Source organism: Scyliorhinus torazame, chromosome 10 (assembly GCF_047496885.1).
Source record: "Scyliorhinus torazame isolate Kashiwa2021f chromosome 10, sScyTor2.1, whole genome shotgun sequence".
Classification (NCBI taxonomy): domain Eukaryota; kingdom Metazoa; phylum Chordata; class Chondrichthyes; order Carcharhiniformes; family Scyliorhinidae; genus Scyliorhinus; species Scyliorhinus torazame.
The window spans coordinates 84857488-84880255 of record NC_092716.1 but is presented as its reverse complement, the minus strand read 5'-3'; the positions used below and the strand labels follow the sequence as shown (position 1 = coordinate 84880255).

The following is a 22768-nucleotide window of genomic DNA, read 5'->3' as shown; positions in this document are numbered from 1 at the left end:
TGGAGAAGGGGGTAGTATCGGCGGTTCACGGGGCTATTTTGGAGGAGAAGGCACCGCTTGAAGGGATCAAGGCAAAGTGGGAGGAAGAGTTGGGAGAGGGGATGGAGGGGGGGGGGTTCTGGTGTGAGGTGCTCCGGAGGGTGAACGCCTCCACCTCCTGTGCGAGGTTGGGGCTGATACAGCTGACGGTGGTGTATAGAACACCTTACAAGGGCGAAGATGAGCCAGCTCTTTGAGGGGGTAGACGATATGTGTGAACGTTGCCGGGGGGGGGGGGGGGGAGAAAGAGAGAGAGAGAGAGGAGAGAACCACGTTCATATGTTTTGGTCCTGTCCAAAGCTGGAGGATTACTGGAAGGAGGTTTTTAGGGTACTCTCAAAAGTGGTGCACGTGAAACTGGACCCTGGCCCTCGGGAGGCCATATTCGGGGTGTCGGACCAGCCAGGGCTGGAAACGGGCACAGAGGCAGATGTTGTAGCCTTCGCCTCGTTGATCACCCAAAGGCGGATCTTGTTAGGGTGGAGATCAACCTCTCCACCCTGTGCCCTGGCGTGGCGGGGGGACCTGCTGGAATTCCTGACACTTGAAAAGGTCAAATTTAAGCTGAGGGGAAAGATGGAGGGGCTCTACAATTCATGGGCATTATTCATTATGCACTTTCGAGAATTGGATCACATCGAACATTAGGGGGGGGTCGGGGACTGGGAGCGTTGGGGGTCGGGGGACTGTATGTGTTAATGGTGACTATGGGTGATTCCTGATTAGTTTTTGTCATTTGTTTATGTTAACATGCGGGCTAATGTCTGGGGTTTGGTGGGAGGATTGGACCGTTGTTGTTGATTATGGGGATTGACATTACATTCGTTACTGATTATTGTTGGATGTAAATTTGGGAGAAAATGTGAAATTTGGGAGAAAATGTTAAAAAGGAGAATATTTTTAAAGAAAAGAATAATACTAGCAATGAAAGATTATAGACTTGAAGAAAGAATTGAGAAGTTGAGGCTTGTTGGGAACAGTGTATGCAGCTCTTGGGAATCCCATTACAATGAAATTCCTGCCAAGGAATGAGTGCAGTGAAGGTTCATCAGAATAATAGCAGGAGAGAAAGATTATAATCCTGAAGAAAGACTCGAGAAGTTGGGGCTTGTTTTACAATTAGAAGTTTATAATAACCCTAATAAATGTTTCACATATGAATTACGTGATTTTGAAATGTTTGTGATGCTATACAGCAAAGAAGGTTTCTACTGGTCAGAAATTAAATAACAGGGAAAATAGACTCATTATTCACAATCATTAAGAGGTAAATTCAGAACTCTTATCTCACAGGGAATTATTAAACATGATTTTTAAAATTCTTTCACAAGATGTGGATGTCACTGGCTCAGACAGCATTTATTGCCCATCCCTAACTGCCCTCAAGGTGGTGGTGGCGAGCTACCTTCTTTTTTTTGACATGAACTGCCACTTTTATTTTTTTTAAACAATTTTAATTAGGTTTTTTTTGGCATTACAAACAACATCAGTATAAAAACAGTGTACAAAGAAAAGTAAACATAGTGCAAACACTGACACCCGTCCCTCCAAGACCCGCCTATTTAACCCCCTACTCGACACTATCCTAGCAGCACACTCCCCCGCTGATTAATTCTCCGCAAAGAAGTCAAATAATGGTTGCCACCTCCGGGCGAACCCTGACACTGACCCTCTCAAGGCGAACTTAATCTTCTCCAGGCCGAGAAAGCTCGCCATGTCAGTTAACCAGGCCTCTGACTTCGGGGGCTTTGAGTCCCTTCAAGCTAATAATGTGTCGCCGGGCTACCAGGGAGGCAAAGGCCAGAACATCTACCTCTTTCTCCTCCTGGACTCCCGGACCTTCCGACACCCCAAAAATCGCCACCTCTGGACTCATTGCCACCCTTGTTTTCAATACCCTTGTTTTCAATACTCTGGACATGACGTTCCGCAAACCCCTGCCAATATCCCTGAAGTTTTGGACATGTCCAGAACATGTGGACATGTTTCGCCGGTCCTCCCCGCACATTTTACACACCCGTCCTCCACCCCAAAGAATCTACTCATCCGGGCCACTGTCATATGGGCCCGGTGTACCACCTTGAATTGGATCAAGCTGAGCCTTGCGCATGTAGCAGTTACGTTGACTCTGCTCAACGCATCCGCCCATAAGCCGTCCTCCACCTCTCCCCCCAAGCTCCTTCTCACGCTTCAGCTCCTCGGTCTGCGTCTCCTCTGCCCCCATTAGTTCTTTGTCGATGTCCGAGACACTCCCCTCCCCGAGACACTACCTTATCCTGGATGCCCCTTAGTGGCAGGAGTGGGAAGGATGATACCTGCCTGCGCAGAAAGTCCCGCACCTGTAAATATCTGAAGTTGTTCCCTCTTGCCAACCCAAACTTCTCCTCCAGCGCCCTCAAGCTAGGGAGGCTCCCTTCCAGGAACAGGTCCCCCATCCTCTCAATTCCCGCCCATCGCCATACTTGAAACCCCCCCCATCCAGGCTCCCTGGGGAAAACCGGTGGTCGTCACATATTGAGGACCAAACCGATGCTCCCACTGCTCCAACGTACCTCCTCCACTGTCCCCAGATCCTCAAGGCCGCCACCACCACGGGACTAGTGGAATATCTTGCCGATGGAACGGCAGAGGTGCCGTTATCAACGCCCCCAAGCTGGTGCCCCTACATGAAGCTGCCTCCATCCGCCCCCAAACCGAACCCGCCCCCACCACCCACTTACTTATCAGAGCAATATTGGCCGCCCAGTAGTAATTACTGAAGTTTGGCAGGGCAAGCCCCCCCCTCCCCCCGATTCCTCTCGAGCATCGCCTTCTTCACCCGCGGGGACTTACCCACCCAGACAAAGCCCAAAATGATTTTATTAATCCTCTTAAAAAAGGACCGCGGGATGAAAATTGGGAGGCATTGGAATACAAATAAAAATCTCGGTAGGACCATCATCTTAACCGTCTGCACCCTCGCAGCCAGCGACAGCGGTAACGCATCCCATCTCCGAAACTCGCCCCTCATCTGCTCGACCAACCTGGACAAGTTCAGCTGGTGTAACCAGCCCCAATCACGCGCCACTTGTATCCCTAGGTACCTAAAACTGTCCCCCACTAACCAAAACGGTAGCTCCCCAGCCGACCCTCCTGACCTCTTGCCTGGACTACAAACATCTCGGTCTTTGTCATGTTCAGTTTATATCCCGAAAACCGGCCAAATTCCCCCAAAGTCGCCTTGATTTCACCCATCCCTGCCCCTGGATCTGCTACATATAAGAGCAGGTTGTCCGCGTACAGAGAGACCCTATGTTCCACCCCCCACCAAACCAGCCCCTTGAAGCTCTCAGAGCAATTGCCAGCGGCTCTATAGCTAATGCAAACAGCAATGGAGAGAGGAGGCATCCCTGTCTTGTCCCCCGGTGCAGTCTAAAATAGTCCGAGGTCACCTATTCGTCCTTACACTAGCCTCCGGGGCCTGGTACAACAGCCTAACCCAGTCGATAAAGCCCCTACCGAACCCAAACCGTCCCAGCACCTCCCATAAATAGTCCCACTCCACCCGGTCGAACACCTTTTCCGCATCTATTGCCACAACTACCTCAACCTCCCTACTCTCCGGGGGCATCATAATCACGTTGAGCAGCCTTCTTATATTGGCCACCAACTGCCTGCCCTTGACAAACCCGGTTTGATCCTCCATAATCACATCCGGCACACAATCTGCAATCCTGGAGGCCAAAACTTTGGCCAGTAACTTAGCATCCACATTAAGCAGGGAGATCGGCCTATATGACCCACACAGCTCCGGGTTCTTGTCCCGCTTCAATATTAACAAAATAGTGGCCTGTGACATCATCGGGGGCAGCACCCCTCTAGCCCTCGCCTCATTGAAAACCTTGACCAACAATGGCCCTAATATCCCCGAGAATTTCTTGTAGAATTCCACCGGATACCCGTCCGGCCCCGGGGCCTTACCCGACTGCATTGCCTTCAAGCCCTCAGCTATTTCTTCGGCCCTGATCGGGGCCCCCAACCCATCCACCAGCTCCCTGCCCACCCTTTAGAAGGTCAGTCCGTCCAAATAGCACCTCATTCCCTCGGGCCCCGTGGGGGTTTCCTAGCGATAGAGCCTGCTGTAAAAGTCCCTGAACGCCCTGTTTAGCCCAGCCGAGTCCCCTACCAAATTCCCATCGACCACCTTTTCTATTTCCCTGGCCGCCTCCCTCTTCCTAAGCTACTGTGCCAGCATTCTGCTGGCCTTCTCCCCATGTTCATAAAATGCCCCCCTCGCCTTTCTAAGCTGCTCCACTGCCTTGCCTGTGGACAACACCCGGAACTAAGCCTGCAGCCTCCGACATTCCCTTAACAGCTCCACCCCTGGGGTCGCCACATACCTCCTATCTATCTGTAGGATCTCCTCAAACACTCGTTCCCTCTCTGCCCTATCCGTCCTGTCCCTATGAGCCCGGATCAAAATCAGCTTGCCTCTCACCACTGCTTTCAGCGCCTCCCAGACCACCGCTGCTGAGACTTCCCCCGTATCCTTGACCTGCAGGTAGTTCTGCATGCACTTCCTCACCCTCTCGCACACCGCCTCGTCCGCCAACAAGCTCACATCCAGTCTCCATTGCGGGCGCTGGAAGCTCTCCTCACTAACCTGCAGTTCCACCCAGTGTGGGGCATGATCCGAAATAGTGATGGCTCAGTACCCCGTGTCCACCACCCCCGCCAGCAAATCCCTGCTCAGAATGAAAAAATCAATCCGGGAGTAAACCTGATGCACTTGCGAATAAAAAGAAAACTCCCTCCCCGTCGCTGCCTAAACCTCCATGGGTCAACCCCCCCATCTGCTCCATGAACCCTATCAGTTCCTTTGACATTGCTGGCACCCTCCCCATTTTCGAACACGACCGGTCCAGGCCAGGGTCGATGACCGTATTAAAATCCCCTCCCATCACCAACTTGTGCGAGTCATGGTCAGGTATCTTCCCCAGTACCCTCTTTATGAATTCTACATGGTCCCAGTTTGGCATGTACACGTTATCCAAGACTACCTTCCTCCCCTCCAGCTTGCTGCTCACCATGACATAATGGCCCCCACCGTCCGAGGCTATATTGCCCACCTGGAATTGCACCCGCTTATTGATTAAAATCGCCACCTCTCTAGTCTTGGTGTCCAGCCCGAATGAAAGACCTGACTGACCCAACCCTTCCTTAGCCTGACTTTATCCGCCACTTTCAGGTGTGTCTCTGCAACATCACCACGTCCACCTTCAGAGCCCTCAGATGCGCGAACACACGTGCCCTCTTGACCGGCCCATTCAGCCCTCTAACATTCCAGGTGATCAGCCTGGTTGGGGGGCACCGCCCCAACGCATGCGCCGCGCCTCCATCGGCCCGCCTCTTGGCAACCCCCACCCCCGACCTCCTCTCTGTCCCAAAACCTAAGTCCCTCCCTCGTCAGCAGAGTAACTCTCCCCCTCCCCACACCACTTTGTAACCTAACCCCTGCCATATATTAATCATATGCACATCTCCCACTGTGCTTCCGTAGACAACAAACCCAGCTAGCCTGGTGAGCGAGCTACCTTCTTGAACTGCTGCAATTCATCTGGTGCAGATACACTCAGTGTCATTAGGAAGGGAGTTCCAGGATTTTGGCCCAGTAACAGTGAAGGAACGGCAATATAATTCCAACCGAGGATGGTGTGGGGCTTGGAGGGAAAGTTGTATGGGAAACGGTGGGATTCCCAAGCACCTGCTGCTCTGGTCATAGAATCCCTACAGTGCAGAAGGAGGCCATTCGGCACATCGAGTCTGCACCGACCCTCTGAAAGAGCACCCTACCCAGGACCAACCCCCAATCCTATCCACATAATCCCCACCTAGAGGCAATTCAGCTTAGTCAATCCACTTAACCTGCACATCTTTGGGCTGTGGGAGGAAACCGGAGCACCCGGAGGAAACCCAGGCAGATACAGGAAGAATGTGCAAACTCCAGTCTCCCGAGGTCGGAATCCAACCCGGGTCCCTGGCGCTGTGAGGCAGCAGTGCTAACCACCGTGCACTGTATCCGTATTGGTGGCAGACATTGCGGGTTTGGAAGGTGCTTTTGAAGGAGCCTCGAGTTGCTGCAACGCATCTTGTAGATGGTACACACTGCTGCTACTGCGCATCGGCGGTGAAGGGAGTGAATATTTAAGATGGTGGATTTGCCAATCAAGCTGGCTGCTTTGACCCGGATGGTGTCAAACTTCTTGCATATTGTTGGAGCTGCACTCATCGAAGCAAGTGGTGAGTATTCCATTACACTCCTGACTTGTGCCTTGTAGATGCTTCGGCAGTCACTTGCCACAAAATTCCCACCCTCTGACATGCTCTTGTACCCACAGTATTTATTTAGCTGGTCCAAACTCCCATGGTGTTGATAGTGGGGGAATTGAACATTGGCAATTCCACTGAACCATCATGGGGAGATTCTCTATAAAAGCAAATTACTGCGGATGCTGGAATCTGAAACGAAAGAGAAAATGCTGGAAAATCTCAGCAGGTCTGGCAGCATCTGTAGGGAGAGAAAAGAGCTAACGTTTCGATCCGATGACTCTTTGTCAAAACTAACAAACAGAGAAAGTGGAAATATTTACACTGTGGAGTGAAAATGAAAGATCTGAAGGTTATCCAGTCTTGCGGCATATGTAGATGGACTGCTTCAGTATCTGAGGAGTCGTGAATGGTACTGAACATTATACAATCATCAGCAAACATTCCCATTTCTCACCTTATGATGGAGGGAAAAGCATTAATAAAGGAGCCAAAGATGGTTGGGCCTGGGACACTATCCCAAGAAATTCCTGCAGTGATATCCCCGGAACTGAGATGATTGACACCCAACAGCTACACCATTCTGTGCTAGGTATGAGTCCAACCAGTAGGGAGTTCCCCTTCCCCTCATCACCGATTCCTATTGACTGCAGCTAGGACTCATTGGTGCCACCACAAATTATGTCAAATGTTTTCTTGATGTCAAGGGCAGTCACTCTCACCTCACCTCGTGTTCAGCTCTTTTGTCCATGTTTGGACTAAGGCTGTAATGGTGTCAGGAGCTTTCAGGCTCTGGTGGAACGGAGGGTGTACCATGAACATCTAATGAGACAGAGATTGGAGTAGCATTATAATAATTATTTGAAAAAGGAAGAACATAAAAAAGATACAAGGACAAGGAAACATGATTGGGGAGATTACAGTCGTTAAAATGATAAGGAATCATCAGTCACTCCAAATGGCTCCTGTTCTTAAAGTTCTATGATCACGTACCTATGGAGTTCAATTACAGTCCATGGCCAGGAGGCCGTGGCATAACTTTACTTAACACAATAAAAATAAACTCTTATGACAAAAAGTGACCCAGAAAGAAACTACTTGAACAGCATAGTTTGCTATTTTAACCAAGGAACACAAAACTGAAACAGTCCATCAATGGTTATTTCTGTTTAAGTTTTCTACACAACTTAAAAGCTTCACTAGTCAGATCAAAAAATGTACCACAACATAAGCCCTTCAGTTGGCACATGTTAATCCCTCAAGGTATGATCATAATTATTTCCATTATGTAACTGTTAGCTGCCTTTGTCAGTGATGTGGAGATGCCGGCGTTGGACTGGGGTGAGCACAGTACGAAGTCTTACAACACCAGGTTAAAGTCCAACAAGTTTGTTTCGATGTCACTAGCTTTCGGAGCGCTGCTCCTTCCTCAGGTGAATGAAGAGGTATGTTCCAGAAACATATATATAGACAGATTCAAAGATGCCAGACAATGCTTGGAATGCGACCATTCGCAGGTGATTAAATCTTTACAGATCCAGAGATGGGGTAACCCCAGGTTAAAGAGGTGTGAATTGTCTTAAGCCAGGACAGTTGGTAGGATTTTGCAGACCAGGTGGTGGGGGATGAATGTAATGCAACATGAATCCCAGGTCCCGGTTGAGGCCACACTCATGTGTGCGGAACTTGGCTATAAGCTTCTGCTCGGCGATTCTGCGTTGTCGCGTGTCCTGAAGGCCACCTTGGAGAACGCTTACCCGGAGATCAGAGGTGAATGTCCTTGACTGCTGAAGTGTTCCCCGACTGGAAGGGAACATTCCTGCCTGGTGATTGTCGCGCGATGTCCGTTCATTCGTTGTCGCAGCGTCTGCATGGTCTCACCAATGTACCACGCTTCGGGACATCCTTTCCTGCAGCATATGAGGTAGACAGCGTTGGCCGAGTCGCACGAGTATGTACCGTGTACCTGGTGGGTGGTGTTCTCACGTGTAATGGTGGTATCCATGTCGATGATCTGGCATGTCTTGCAGAGATTGCCATGGCAGGGTTGTGTGGTGTCGTGGTCACTGTTCTGAAGACTGGGTAGTTTGCTGCAAACAATGGTTTGTTTGAGGTTGCGCGGTTGTTTGAAGGCAAGTAGGGGAGGGGGGGGGGGGGGATGACCTTGGCAAGATGTTCATCTTCATCAATGACGTGTTGAAGGCTGTGAAGAAGATGACGTAGTTTCTCCGCTCCGGGGAAGTACTGGACGATGAAGGGTATTCTGTCGGTTGTGTCCCATGTTTGTCTTCTGAGGAGGTCGGTGCGGTTTTTCGCTGTGGCGCGTTGGAACTGCGCGTTGGATCACAACGACTTCACCTTCGACAACAAGTTCTTCATCCAGACACACGGAACAGCCATGGGGACCAAATTCGCACCCCAATACGCCAACATCTTCATGCACAAGTTTGAACAGGACCTACTCACTGCACAGGACCTTCAACCGACGTTATACACCAGATACATCGATGACATTTTTTCCTTTGGACCCACGGCGAAGAATCACTGAAACGACTGCACGATGACATCAATAAGTTCCATCCAACCATCAGACTCACCATGGACTACTCTCCAAAATCAGTTGCATTCTTGGACACACTCGTCTCCATCAAGGACGGTCACCTCAGCACTTCGCTTTACCGCAAACTCATGGATAACCTCACGATGCTCCATTTCTCCAGCTTCCACCCTAAACACATTAAAGAAGCCATCCCTTATGGACAAGCTCTCCGTATACACAGGATCTGCTCAGACGAGGAGGAGCGTAACAGACATCTACAGACGTTGAAAGATGCCCTCGTACGAACGGGATATGGCACTCGACTCATTGATCGACAGTTCCAACGCGCCACTGTGAAAAACCGCACCGACCTCCTTAGAAGACAAACATGGGACACAACCGACAGAATACCCTTCGTCGTCCAGTACTTCCCCGGAGCGGAGAAACTACGTCATCTTCTTCACAGCCTTCAACACGTCATTGATGAAGATGAACATCTTGCCAAGGTCATCCCCACACCCCCCCTACTTGCCTTCAAACAACCGCGCAACCTCAAACAAACCATTGTTTGCAGCAAACTACCCAGTCTTCAGAACAGTGACCACGACACCACACAACCCTGCCATGGCAATCTCTGCAAGACGTGCCATATCACCGACATGGATACCACCATTACATGCGAGAACACCACCCACCAGGTACGCGGTACATACTCGTGCGACTCGGCCAACGTTGTCTACCTCATACGCTGCAGGAAAGGATGTCCCGAAGTGTGGTACATTGTCGAGACCATGCAGACGCTGCGACAAAGAATGAACGGACATCACGCGACAATCACCAGGCAGGAATGTTCCCTTCCAGTCGGGGAACACTTCAGCAGTCAAGGGCATTCAGCCTCTGATCTCCGGGTAAGCGTTCTCCAAGGCGGCCTTCAGGACACGCGACAACGCAGAATCGCCGAGCAGAAACTTATAGCCAGGTTCCGCACACATGAGTGCGGCCTCAACCGGGACCTGGGATTCATGTCGCATTACATTCATCCCCCACCATCTGGCCTGCAAAATCCTACCAACTGTCCTGGCTTGACACAATTCACACCTCTTTAAGCTGGGGTTACCCCATCTCTGGATCTGTAAAGATTTAATCACCAGCTAATGGTCGCATTCCAAGCATTGTCTGGCATCTTTGAATTTGTCTATATATATGTTTCTGGAACATACCTCTTCATTCACCCGAGGAAGGAGCAGCGCTCCGAAAGCTAGTGACATCGAAACAAACCTGTTGGACTTTAACCTGGTGTTGTAAGAATTCGTACTGTGCCTTTGTCAGTGACATAGCAATTATGTAAATATAACTGAGCCACAAAATTATAACACAAATTATTCCTCTGAGATATTAAAAAAGAAAAAGTTACATTAAGCAAATTGTATCTACAGCAAACCAAAACACTTTTCACAATTCATCTCATTGGTTATTCAGATGTTACATTATCCATCAATCATTAAGGCAAACACATCGCTAATTAGAAGAGAACAGCTAAGCATGGTCAGTAAAGATGGCAGTATCTAACTCACTCTAAGCTTACAGAGAATCATTCTATTCATGCAACTGAACTGAAAATAGCCACTGCTGCCTACTTCTCAAATTCACTCTCACAACAAATTTCTCCTTGCCCTCAGATCTACACCATGCAAATTTACTTACTACGACAGATTTCCTCAGTTTTGTAGTTGCAAACCATCCGGTGCTTTGTCCTCTGGTTACTCTAACTACAATTTTCCTTTTATTTTTCTGTTTTTTTTCTTCTTGCATTTTTGTGGAGTATTAAGTTGGGTTATTTCTGACTCGTGGCAAGTTCTGCTCCATGAACTGACAGGCTATCCGCCCCTACTTGGTTGAACTCAGTTGGATTCATCTAGAATTTTTGTTTTCAACTCAGTCCTTTCTGTGACCTTATCTGTAATTCTTCTGCTCCAGTGTGATATGGCTTTTTTGATGCACATTCTACAGTCATTGCACAGCTCACTTTAAAGCCTTTGGTAAAATATATTCTTCTATACTGCCCGTTTCATTGTGGTTTTCATTATATTTTGAAAATGAGACAACGAGCGGACAGCTGTTCAAAGGCCTATGACAATGGCATATGAGTGGAACAGAGGAATGCACCGGACTATGAAAGACTAACTGCATTCCGCAGAATTGTTACAGCACAGAAGGAGCTCATTCAGCCCATTGTGCCTGCAACAGCTCTCCGAATGAGCAATTCACTGGTGGCATTTTCCCATCTTCTCCCTGCGATCATGCACATTCTTCCATTTCAGGCGACAGTCTAGTTCCCCTTTGAATAAACCTGTCTCCATCACACTCTCAGGCAATGAATTCCAGATGTTAACTACTCGTTCAGTCAAAAATAATTCTATCATTTTTGCTTTTTTTGTCAATTATGTTCAATCTGTGTCCTCTTACTCTCAATCATTTCACAAGTGGGAACACTTTTTCCTGATCTTCTCCGTCTAAACTCCTCTTTATTTTGAACAGTATCTCACTGGATTCAGTAGAAATACCTTCAGAGCATCAGCTGTCATATAAAAAGAAACGGCCTAGTGGTGATTCTGACAAAAGTAAATTCCACAACCATGATATTTTGTAGTAGAACAGGTCCATCATAGTACTCACAGCTACCGATCCTTTCATACATGAAGAAACTCTGCAACTTCTTTAGAGTTACTCATTTTTTTTAAATACAGCTACATATCCAACTATGGTGCAGAGCAAGTTAATGCAGGCCAGGCCACCCCATCTGTCACATCTAAACATCTTATCTTGCTTGTGCAGAAACATTTGTCACACAAATAAGGAGCTGTAACTTGAGTTGCAATCTTCCACTAAACTTTGCTAGATTGAAACCTGTTGCCGTACTAAATACTCGACTTAGACTCACATTTCTGCGAGATCATGTTTCCTCAAAGTGGAAACGGTAAAGTAGAGTTCCAAAATGGCAATGGCAAAGATTTGAAGCAGGCTGTCCATCAGGGACAAATAACACAAAGCAAGAGAATTATTAAACTTATTTTAAAAGATATTTTAATGACTAACAATTAACTATCATGAATTACCATTAGTTATTTATGGCATTTAATTCAAAGATTGGATGCAGGTATTAATATCATGCTTTTAGACCATACTGCTATTGAAGAACGTATTCAGAAAACTCGTTTGAATTTCTTACTGTGAATCCACGCAGATGAATAGAAACTTTATTTTATAAAAAAGGTTTGGACACCATTCTCTTTGCACAATAGGAAACTGAGAAAAAGGCTTAATAAACACTAACTGAACATCAATGTGGGTTAAAGATTTAAACAAAACTCAAGATCATCAACAGAAGCACTCTTACCTGAAGTTGTCCTACTACCATACTCAGGATGCAACTATCTGGAGTGGGTTGGTGGTCTTGTGCAGTTATGCTGTGTTGTATTTTACGAAATGGAAGGCCCTGTGTTTAAAATGATAAACCTAATGAGAAGAACGACTCCAATTTTATTAGCGGAGAAAACATCATGGTGCACTGCAAATTATGAATACGTGTCTAATAGTACTACTCCTTCAAACTAGACATTATGTTTAAAATGCAAAAAAACTCAGCAGCAATGTATTACTTTGTTTTGTCAACAATTTAATGCATACAAACAAAAAGTGCTTGGCAATTACTCACTGTTTGCAACCTTATGGACAGTACTATTTAAACTACAGCAAAAGTATATTTGATGAAACAAACATGTATATATCCAAAATTGAGAGATACTATACAGGGTTGTATTTAAGAACATTTTCAGAAGAGTCTTCAGGTATGTGCTGTATATGATAAGACTTCAGGTTCTGTATAATACATAAACACGAAAATTATATTCAAATGAAAGATCGAACTGATGACACCATTCTAACGCTCAAATTTATTTTTAAAACGCAAACTGGTTGCTACTGTCACGTTCAATTAAAAGGATATTAGCGGGTTCAGCCTTTTGTTTTGTGTTGCAACAACGGCTGTACAAACTATTAAAGAATGTATGTAAAGGAGTACTTTCTGCTAAAAAAGGGATAATTCTTAGAAAAAATAATTATGATCTTAACAGATTCTTTTGACCTTGTTTTTGAAAAGTAAATGTTCTGCAAATTTGTGGAAGCGTCACCTTTCCATCCACTACACTGCTGCTGTTAAATGAATTACAATAGGTATCGCACAACATTCCAAGCAGAATCAATGCAGTCTCTCGTCCCTGGAAAGCCTTGAATAGTTATCAAACTAATACACCTCAAAATTACATTTTAAACATTTTTTTTTTTTTTTAAAACCTTGAAGTATCCATCCTCCCATTCAGGGAGTGAGATGGTCATGACTCTATAGTCATAGAGGTCTACAGCATAGTTAAGGTCCTTTGGCCCATCGTGCCTGCGTTGGTCAAAAACAACCATCAAGTATTCTAATCCCATTTTCCAGCACTTGGCCCATAGCTGTGTATGCCTTGGGGTCGCAAGTGCACACCTAAATACTTCTTAAATGTTATAAGGGTCTCTACTTCAACCGCCCTTTCAGACAGTGAGTTCCAGACTCCCACCACCCTCTGGAAGAAACGTTTCTCCTCACATCCGCTCTAAACCTCCCATCCCTTACCTTAAGTCCAGCTGCCCGGTCATTGATCCCTCCACCAAGGGCAAAAGTTTCTTCCTATCTACTCTATCAATGCCCCTCACAATTTACATATCTCAATCGTGTCTCCCCCTCAGTCTCCTCTGCTCCAAGGAAAACAACCCCAGTCTATCCAATCTACCATCATAGCTTAAACTCTCCAGCCCAGGCAACGTCCTGGTAAATCTCCTCTGCACCCCTTCCAGTGCTGCCACATCCCCCCCTATAATGTGGATTCCAGAACTGCACATAATGCTCTAGCTGTGGCCTAGCCAGCATTCTATATTGTTCCAGCAAAACCTCTCTGCTCCTAAACTCTAATCCTCGGCTAATAAAGGCAAGTTATAAATACATCATTTATAAACACCATTTATAAGATGATCAGATTTTGTTATTTGCCTCAGCCAATAGAAACCCTGTCCTGCTCACATATTTTATCCATGGACAGTTGGGGCATGAAGTTGTGGTAGGGAGTCATGACATTTCAGCATGCGGCCATAGAAACCTAAAGAGATAATGACAGTCAGCTTCACCGCTTCTCAAGAGTTAAGTTTCTAAAAGAAAAGATCCATTTGTTTCCTTTTTAACATTTTATACTCATTAATGGGATGTGGCCATCTCCGGCTAGGCCAGCATTTATTGCCCATCCCTATTTGCCCGAGAGAAGGTGGTGGTGAGCTGCCTTCTTGAACTGCTGCAAACCCTATGGCGTTGGTACATCCACAGTGCTGTAAAAGAGGGAGTTCAGGAGTTTGACCCAGCACAGTGAAGGAACAGTGATATATTTCCAAGCCAGGATGGTGAGCAACTTGGATGGGAGCATTCAGGTGGTGCTGCTCCCTCATGTCTGCTGTCCTTGACCTTCCAGATGGTAGCGGCTGTGGGTTTGGAGACTTGGTGAGTTACTGCAGTGCATTTTGCAGATGGTACACACTGCTGCCACTGGTCGTCGTTGGTGGAGGAAATTAATATTTGTGGAAAGGGTGCCAATTAACAAGGCTTCTTTGTCCTAGTTAGTGTTGAGCATCTCGTGTGTTGTTGGAGCTGCATCAATCAGGCAAGTGGAGACTACCTTCACACTCTGGACTTGTTCCTTGCAGAGGGCGGACAGGTTTTGGAGGCGAGTTACTCGCAGCAGAACCCTAGCCTCTGACCTGTAATGCAGCCACAGTATTTATATGGCTAGTTCAGTTCAGTTTCTGGTCAATGGTAACCCCCAGGATGTTGATAGTGGGGTTTCAATGATGGTAATGACATTGAATGTCATGGGTCGATGGTTTGATTCTCACTTGCTGGAGATGGTCATTGTCTAGTACTTTTGTGGCACTAATATTAGGACTCCTTCATGCCACATTCAGTCAGATGCTGCCTTGATGTCAAGGGCAGTCACTTTCACCTCAACTCAGAATTATGGGGTATGGCTGTAATGAGGTCAGGAGCTGAGTGACCCTTTCAGGACCCAAACTGAACACTATTAACAGGTTATTGCCAAGCAGGTGCTGCTTGGTAGCATTGCTGATGACCCCTTATGTCACTTTATTAAAGATGGAGTGTAGACTGGGGCGTTAATTGGCTGGGTTGGATCTCTCCTGTTTTTTGTGTACAGAACATACCTGGGCAATTATCCACATTGCCAGGTAGATGCCAGCTTTGTAGCTGTACTGGAACAGCTTGGCTAGGGGCATGGCAAGTTCTAGAGCACAGGTTTTCAGTACCATTGCTGGAATATTGTCAGCACCCATACACTTTGCCGCACCCAGTGCCTTCAGCCATTTCTTGATATCACATGGAGTGAACTGAATTGTTTGAAGACTGGCATCTGAGATGGAGACCTCTGAGGAGGCCAAGATGAATCATCCACTCATTGAAGATCGTTGCGAATGCTTCAGCCTCATCTTTTGCACTGCTGTGCTGGGCTGCTTCATCATTGAGGATGGGGATAATTGTAAAGCCTCCTTCTCCAGTGAATTGTTTAATTGTCCACCACCATCCACAACTGGAAGTGGTAGGACTGCAGAGCTTAGATCTGATCCGTTGGTTGTGGGATAGTTTAGTTCTGTCTATTACTGTCTGCTTCTGTTTTTTGGCACAAAAGTAGTCCTGTATTTTGAAGCTTCACACCTCAATTTTATGTATGCATGGTGCTGCTCCTGGCATGCCCTCCTGAACTCTTCAATGAACCAGGATTATTCCCTGGCTTTATGGTAATGGTAGAGTGGCGGATATGCCGGGTGGAGATTAAAGATTGTACTGGAGTACAATTCTGCTGCTGCTGATGGCCCACAACACCTCATAAATAGAGTTGCTCGATCTGTTCAAAATCTATCCCATTTAGCACAGTGGTAGTGCCACACAACACAATGGAGGGTATCCTCAATGTGAAGACAAGGACTGAGCGGTGGTCACTTCTATCGACACTGGCATGGACAGATGCATCTGCAGCAGGCAGGTTGGTGAGGATGTGGTAGAGTTTGTTTTCCCTCTCGTTGCTTCTCTCAGCACCTGTCGCAGACCCAGTTTAGCAGTTATGTCCTTTAGGATCCGGCCAGCTCTGTCTGTGGGGGTGCTACCACACCACTGTTGGTGATAGACATTGAAGTATCCCACCCAGAGTTCAATCTGTATCCTTGCCACCCTTGGTAATCATTAGGAGATTTCCTTGCCCACGTTTGATCTAATATCATGAGACTTTGTGGGATCCAGAATCAATGTTGAGGATTCCCAAGGCAGCTCCCTACCGACTGTATACCACTGTGCTTCCACCTCTTGTGAGTCTGCCCTGATGGTGGGACAGGAGATACCCAGGGGTGGTGGTATGTGGGACATTGTCTGTAAAGTATTATTTGATATATTCCTCAGACAACATGACTTCTGCAGCAATTTTACTTTCTTTTTTAATTATCTTTTCAGATAAATTATAGTTCAACGGCTATACAGCCAGGAAGTGGAATTGAAACTGATGTACTCCGCTGATAACATCAGGTAGGGGATCTTCACAGCTTGGGAACATTCCTTAAGGGTTCCCCCATTAGCACGTAGTACCCTCACTTCTATTTAATTGAAATGCATCTCTTTTGATATTAAACCTTCAAATAGGAAAGATGGAAAAGTAAAAAGCTGTTCACTTAATATGGATCATATAAGGGATAAAAAGATTGCCCTTATTTCTTTAAAATGTCATTAATCAATTGCTTCTAAACAATGATCAATTTACATAGAATTATCTTTTAAACAAAACAAAACATTTGCCATCACAAATTTCAGGCACCTGTTATTTTAAGTCAGCAGAATCAGGCACTCTTGTAATGTCAACCCAGTGGCTCCTCTGTTCAGTTTAACTTTACTTCCCAACGTATGGACATAATGGAACACAGGGATAGGGATCGGGTTACTGAACTTTTTCATTGTGCAAACTAGATAGTAAACAGAAAATGACTAGTTTGTCCATAATTTTAATCTATCTCATAAAGCTCATGACATAGAAAAATAAAGCATGCCATATTATCGAACAGCAGGATAAATTTACACCTCTGATCATCAATTTGCCAAATAGTTTACACTAATCATAAGGTTAACTCTCACTCACTAACTGACTTTTATTCCAGATTACTACAAACTGGTCAGTTTTTTCCACCTTGACAGGAAGCTGAAGATTTGACCACTGATCTTCCTCCAACTCTTCATATTCAGGATTGGTCAATTAATCAAATAAACTAGATGTGGGTTGTACTGGAAGATTTCTCATTTCCTCCTCCTCTTGGGGGCGGCACAGTGTCACAGTGGTTAGCACTGCTCCTTACAGCACGAGGAACCCAGGGTGACTGTTTGAAGTTTGCACATTCTCCCAGTGTCTGCAGGGGTTTCCTCCAGGTGCTCCGGTTTCTTCCCACAGTGCAAAGATGTGCAGGTGAGGTGTATTGGCCATACTAAATTGTCCCATAGTATCCAAAGATGCGCAGGCTAGGTGGGGTTGCGGGATAAGGTTGGGGAGTGGGTCTAAGGGGTGCTCTTTCAGAGGATCGGTGCAGATTCAATGGGCCGAATAGCCTCCTTCTGCACTATAGGAAATCTATGAATCAATTCTTTGTACCCCTGCACCCCACTCAGTCCACGACATTCAGGTGAATTCTAACACTTACAAAGCAATTTTCTCTCTGGAATGTGATAAATTATCAAATTGAAGAAAAATAAGATACATTGGGAACTCATTTCAATTTCAGAAAGTAATTAACCCTTGAGCTGAATAAACCTTAATACCAACATTTGAACAAAAAGTACCACTCCAATGATCATTTATTTTACTCTCTAGAACTTTCCTGTAAAGTTGGGTTCACCTAAAAATGTATACATGTTATTCACAGCACAAATTAATTGTTTGTTGTTGACGATCTGAAGCTGCTGTTGCATACTTAAAGAGCACAAGAGAACCAAGCTGCCTAAAATTCCAACTATTCAATATTTTAAGCAACATTGTGACAAGTGTTTTCAAGCCATTGTCCTAAATTATCGCCCTAAAGAAGCAATTATTCCCCATCGTCACTAAGTTTAATAGTTCAGGCAGGGAAATTATATCTATGGGATACATTCAAGTGATACTAATGTTGTTCATATACCTTCACAAATCCTACTTAAGAGTCACAACGTCATAGATGTTTACAGTATGGAAACGGGCCCTTTGGCCCAGCTTGTCCATGCCGCCCAGTTTCTATCACAAAGCTAGTCCCACTTGCCTGCATTTGGCCCATATCCCTCTATACCCACCCTGCCCATGTAACTGTCTAACTGCTTTTTAAAGGACAAAGGTGTACCCGCCCCTGCCACGCCTCTCGTAGCTCATTCCAGATGCTCACCACCCTGTGTGAAACCATTTTCCCTCTGGTCTCTTTTGTATCTCTCCCCTCTCACTTTAAACCTATGCCATCTGGTTCTAGACTCCTCTATCTTTGTGAAAAGATGTTGACTATCTAACTTATCTATGCTCCTCATTATTTTATAGACCTCTATACGATCACCCCTAAAGCCCCCTACGCTCCAGGGCAAAAAGTCCCAGCCTAGCCAGCCTCTCCTTATAACTCAGACCATCAAGTCCTGGTAACATCCTCTGAAGTCTCTTCTGCACTCTTTCTACTTTAACAATATCCTTCCTATAATAGGGTGACCAGAACTGAATACAGTATTCCATGTGTGGTCTGACCAATGTCTTGTACAACTTCAACAAGACCTCCCAACTCCTGTATTCAATATTCTGACCAATAAAACATAGCATGCCGAGTGCCTTCTTCACCACCCTGTCCACCTGTGACTCCACCTTCAAGGAGCTATGAACCTGCACCCCCAGATCTCTTTGTTCTGTAACTCTCCCCAACTCCCTACCATTAACTGAGTAGGTCCTCACCCTGGATTCCATGAGATTTAACCTTTTGCAACAACCTACCATGCGGTACCTTGTCAAAGGCCTTACTAAAGTCCATATAGACAATGTCGACAGCACTGCCCTCATCGACCTTCTTGGTTACCTGTTCAAAAAACTCAATCAAATTCATGAGGCATGACTTTCCCTTTCCAAAGCCATGCTGACTCGCCCTAATTAGCCCTTGCCTGTCTAAATGCCTGTAGATCCTGTCCCTCAGAACACCTTCTAACAATTGACCCACTACAGAAGTAAGGCTAACCGGTCTGTAGTTCGCAGGCTTATCCCTACAGCCCTTCTTAAACAACACAACATTTGCTACCCTCCAATCTTCAGGCGCCTCTCCTGTGGCTGTCGATGACTCAAATATCTCAGTTAGGGGGGTGGCAATTTCCTCCCTAGCCTCCCACAACGTCCTGGGATACATTTCATCAGGTCCCAGGGATTTATCTATCTTGATGCGCTTCAATACCTCCAGCACCACCTCCTCTGTAATATGTACACTCCTCAAGACATCACTTTTTATTTCCCCAATTTCGCTAACATTCGACGAGAAATATTCATTTAGGATCTCTCCCATCCCTTGTGGATCTGCACATAGATGATCTTGTTTATCCTGAAGAGGCCTTATCCTCTCCCGTCACCCTTTTACCATTTATGTATCTGTAAAAGCTCTTTGGATCTTTCTTTGCCTTATCTTCCAAGACAATCTCATGTACCCTTTTTGCCCGCCTGATTTCTCTCTTAACTCTACTCTGACAAGCCCTATACTCTTGATCCCAGCTGCCTATGCAAGTAATATGCCTCCTTCTTCCTTTTGACCATGGCCTCAATATCCTGGGTCAACCAAGGTTCCCTCCTTCTACCAGCCTTACCTTTCACTCCAAGAGGAATGTACTCACCCTGAACCCTAGTTAACACACTTTTGAAAGACTCCCACTTACCAACTGTCCACTTGCCTGCAAACAGGCACCCTCAATCAACTTTTGAAAGTTCACACCTAATACCCTCGAAATCGGCCTGGCCCCAATTTAGAATTTTACCTTTTGGGCCAGAACTATCATTCTCCATAGCTATCTAAAAACCAATGGAATTATGGTCACTAGTCCCAAAGTGATCCCTCATCAACATTTCTGTCACCTGCCCTTCCTTAGTCCCCAAGCGGACGTCAGGTTTTGCCCCCTCTCTAGTCGGGCCATCCACATATTGAATGAGGAATTCTTCCTGAACACACTCAACAAATTTCTCTCCATCCAAACCCCTAGTGCTATGGCTGTCCCAGTTAATGTTGGGAAAGTTAAAGTCCCTAACTATTACCGCCCTATTTTTCCGGCAGCTGTCTGAAATCTCTTTACATATTTGCTCCCCAATATCTCGTTGGCTATTTGAGGCCTATAGTACAGTCCTATCAAAGTGGTCTCACCCTTCTTATTTTTCAGTTCTACCCATATAGACTCAGTGGGTGAACCTTCGGATATATCCTCTCTCTGTACTGCGGTGAGGCTGTCCCGAATCAGAAATGCAACTCCCCCTCCTCTCCTATCTCCTGGTCTATCTTTCCTATAGCATCTGTGCCATAGAACATTGGGCTGCCAGTCCTGCCCCTTCTTTAGTCATGTTTCAGTAATAGCTATAATATCCCTGTCCCATGTACCTATCCATGCCCTGTGTTCAACTGCCTTGCCCTTCAGGCCTCTTGCATTGAAATAAATACAGTTCAATCTGTATTGCATGGTAGCATTGTGGATAGCACAATTGCTTCACAGCTCCAGGGTCCCAGGTTCGATTCCAGCTTGGGTCACTGCGGAGTCTGCATGTCCTCCCAGTGTGTGCGTGGGTTTCCTCCGGGTGCTCCGGTTTCCTCCCACAGTCCAAAGATGTGCAGGTTAGGTGGATTGGCCGTGATAAATTGCCCTTAGTGTCCAAAATTGCCCTTAGTGTTGGGTGGGGTTGCTGGGTTGTGGGGATAGGGTGGAGGTGTTGACCTTTGGTAGGGTGCAGTTTCCAAGAGCCGGTGCAGACTCGATGGGCCGAATGGCCTCCTTCTGCACTGTAAATTCTATGATAATCTGTTTCTCAGCCTTCCATTTTTCGCCTTACTGACTTTTGTTTCTATCCTCTCTTTATTACCCTCCAACTTCCTGCATTGGTTCCCATCCCCCTGCCACATTAGTTTAAACCTTCCCCAACAACACTAGCAAACAACCCCCCTAGGATATTGATTTCAGTCCTGCCCAGGTGTAGACCATCCAATTTGTAATGGTCCCACCTCTCCCAGAGCCGGTTCCAATGTCCCAAAAATCTGAATCCCTCCCTCCTGCACCATCTCTCAAGCTGCGCATTCATCCTGTCTATCTGTCATTCCTACTCTGACTAGCACGTGGCTCTGGTAGCAATCCCGAGATTACTACCTTTGAGGTCCTACTTTTTAAGTTTAGCTCCCAACTCCCTAAATTCATGTAGATGCTCATCCTGTTTTTACCTCTATCATCAGTACCTATATGCACCACGACAGCTGGCTGTTCACCCTCCCCCTTTAGAATGTCCTGCCGCCGCTCTGAGACATCCAGGACCCTTGCACCCGGGAGGCAACATACCTTCCTGGAGTCTCGTTTGCGTCCGCAGAAATGCCTGTCTACTCCCCTTACAATTGAATCCCCCATCACTATAGCTCTACCACTCTTTTTCCTGCCCTCCTGCAAAGCAGAGCCAGCCACGGTGCCATGGACTTGGCTACTGCTGCCTTCCCCTGGTGAGCCATCTCCCTCAACAGGATCCAAAACGGTATACCTGTTTTGCAGGGAGAAGACCGCAGGGGACCCTGCACTTCCTTCCTACTCTTCCTCTGTCTGATGGTCACCCATTTCCTATCCCCCTCAGTAGTCTTTATCTGCAGTGTGACCAACTCGCTAAATGTGCTATCCGTGACTTCCTCAGCATCGTGGATGCTCCAAAGTGAGTCAATTCGCAGCTCCAGAGCCGTCAAGCGGTCTAACGGGAGCTGCAGCTGGACACAAGTGCACGTGAAGGAGCCAGGGACAGTGAACATGTCCCTGAACTCTCACATCGCACAAGTGGAGCATGACACATGTCTGGGATCTCCTACCGTGTCTTAAACCTCAGGTTAACTTGTACAACTACAATGCCAAAAAAAAAAACTTATATCACTGGGCCATAATTTTCTGCCAAAGTAACAGTGAGGCTAATGATGCTGGCCTTTATCTATGTGCAAGTGGTACAGCAAATTCAGGTAAGGCAGTTGAGAGGTTTTACATGGAAATTCAAAGTTGCTGGGGCAGGTGTTTTGCTCCAGCATTAACTTCACAAATCGGGTATCGCGCAGTCTGGCTCACCATTGAAGTATACACAAGGATTTTCTAGGAGGAATCAAACTGGTAACCTGGCCATGGGGGTACGAAGTTCAATTACATGTCAACATGATGGCTGCGTCATGCCGATACCTGATGAGAAATCGTAGAATTTACAGTGCCGAAGGACGCCATTCGGTCCACCGAGTCTGCACCGGCCCTTGGAATAGGCACCCCAATTAAGCCCACACCTCCACCCTGTCCCCATAACCCAGTAACCCCACCTAACCTTTATTTTGGACACTAAGGGCAATTTAGCATGGCCAATCCACCTAACTTGCACATTTTTGGACTGTGGGAGGAAACCCGGGGGGAACGTGCAAACTCCGCACAGACAGTGACCCAAGCTGGGAATCGAACCTGGGACCCTGGTGCTGTGAAGCAACAGTGCTAACCACTGTGCTACTGTGCCGCCCCAT

The 22768-nt window shown here is 46.4% G+C and overlaps 1 protein-coding gene across 17 annotated transcripts in view; it reads right to left on the bottom strand.

Annotated features, from left to right (window-relative positions):
• The window catches only part of LOC140430694 (nuclear transport factor 2), a 64510-nt gene that overhangs the window by 22112 nt on the left and 19630 nt on the right, over window positions 1-22768 (bottom strand). For 11 of the 17 annotated variants that reach the window (XR_011949506.1, XM_072518344.1, XM_072518346.1 and 8 more), the window contains 2 exons: window positions 12282-12380; window positions 7073-7167 (listed from right to left, as the gene is read on the bottom strand). Coding sequence is in view for 16 of the 17 variants with exons in the window: in XM_072518344.1 (XP_072374445.1) it covers window positions 7073-7167; window positions 12282-12380 (194 nt within the window). In the remaining variant the exon portion in view is untranslated. Of the gene's footprint in view, window positions 1-7072; window positions 7168-11825; window positions 11907-12281; window positions 12381-22768 lie in introns of all 17 variants that reach the window. The other 6 variants (XM_072518353.1, XM_072518350.1, XM_072518354.1 and 3 more) reach the window with 2 other exon arrangements.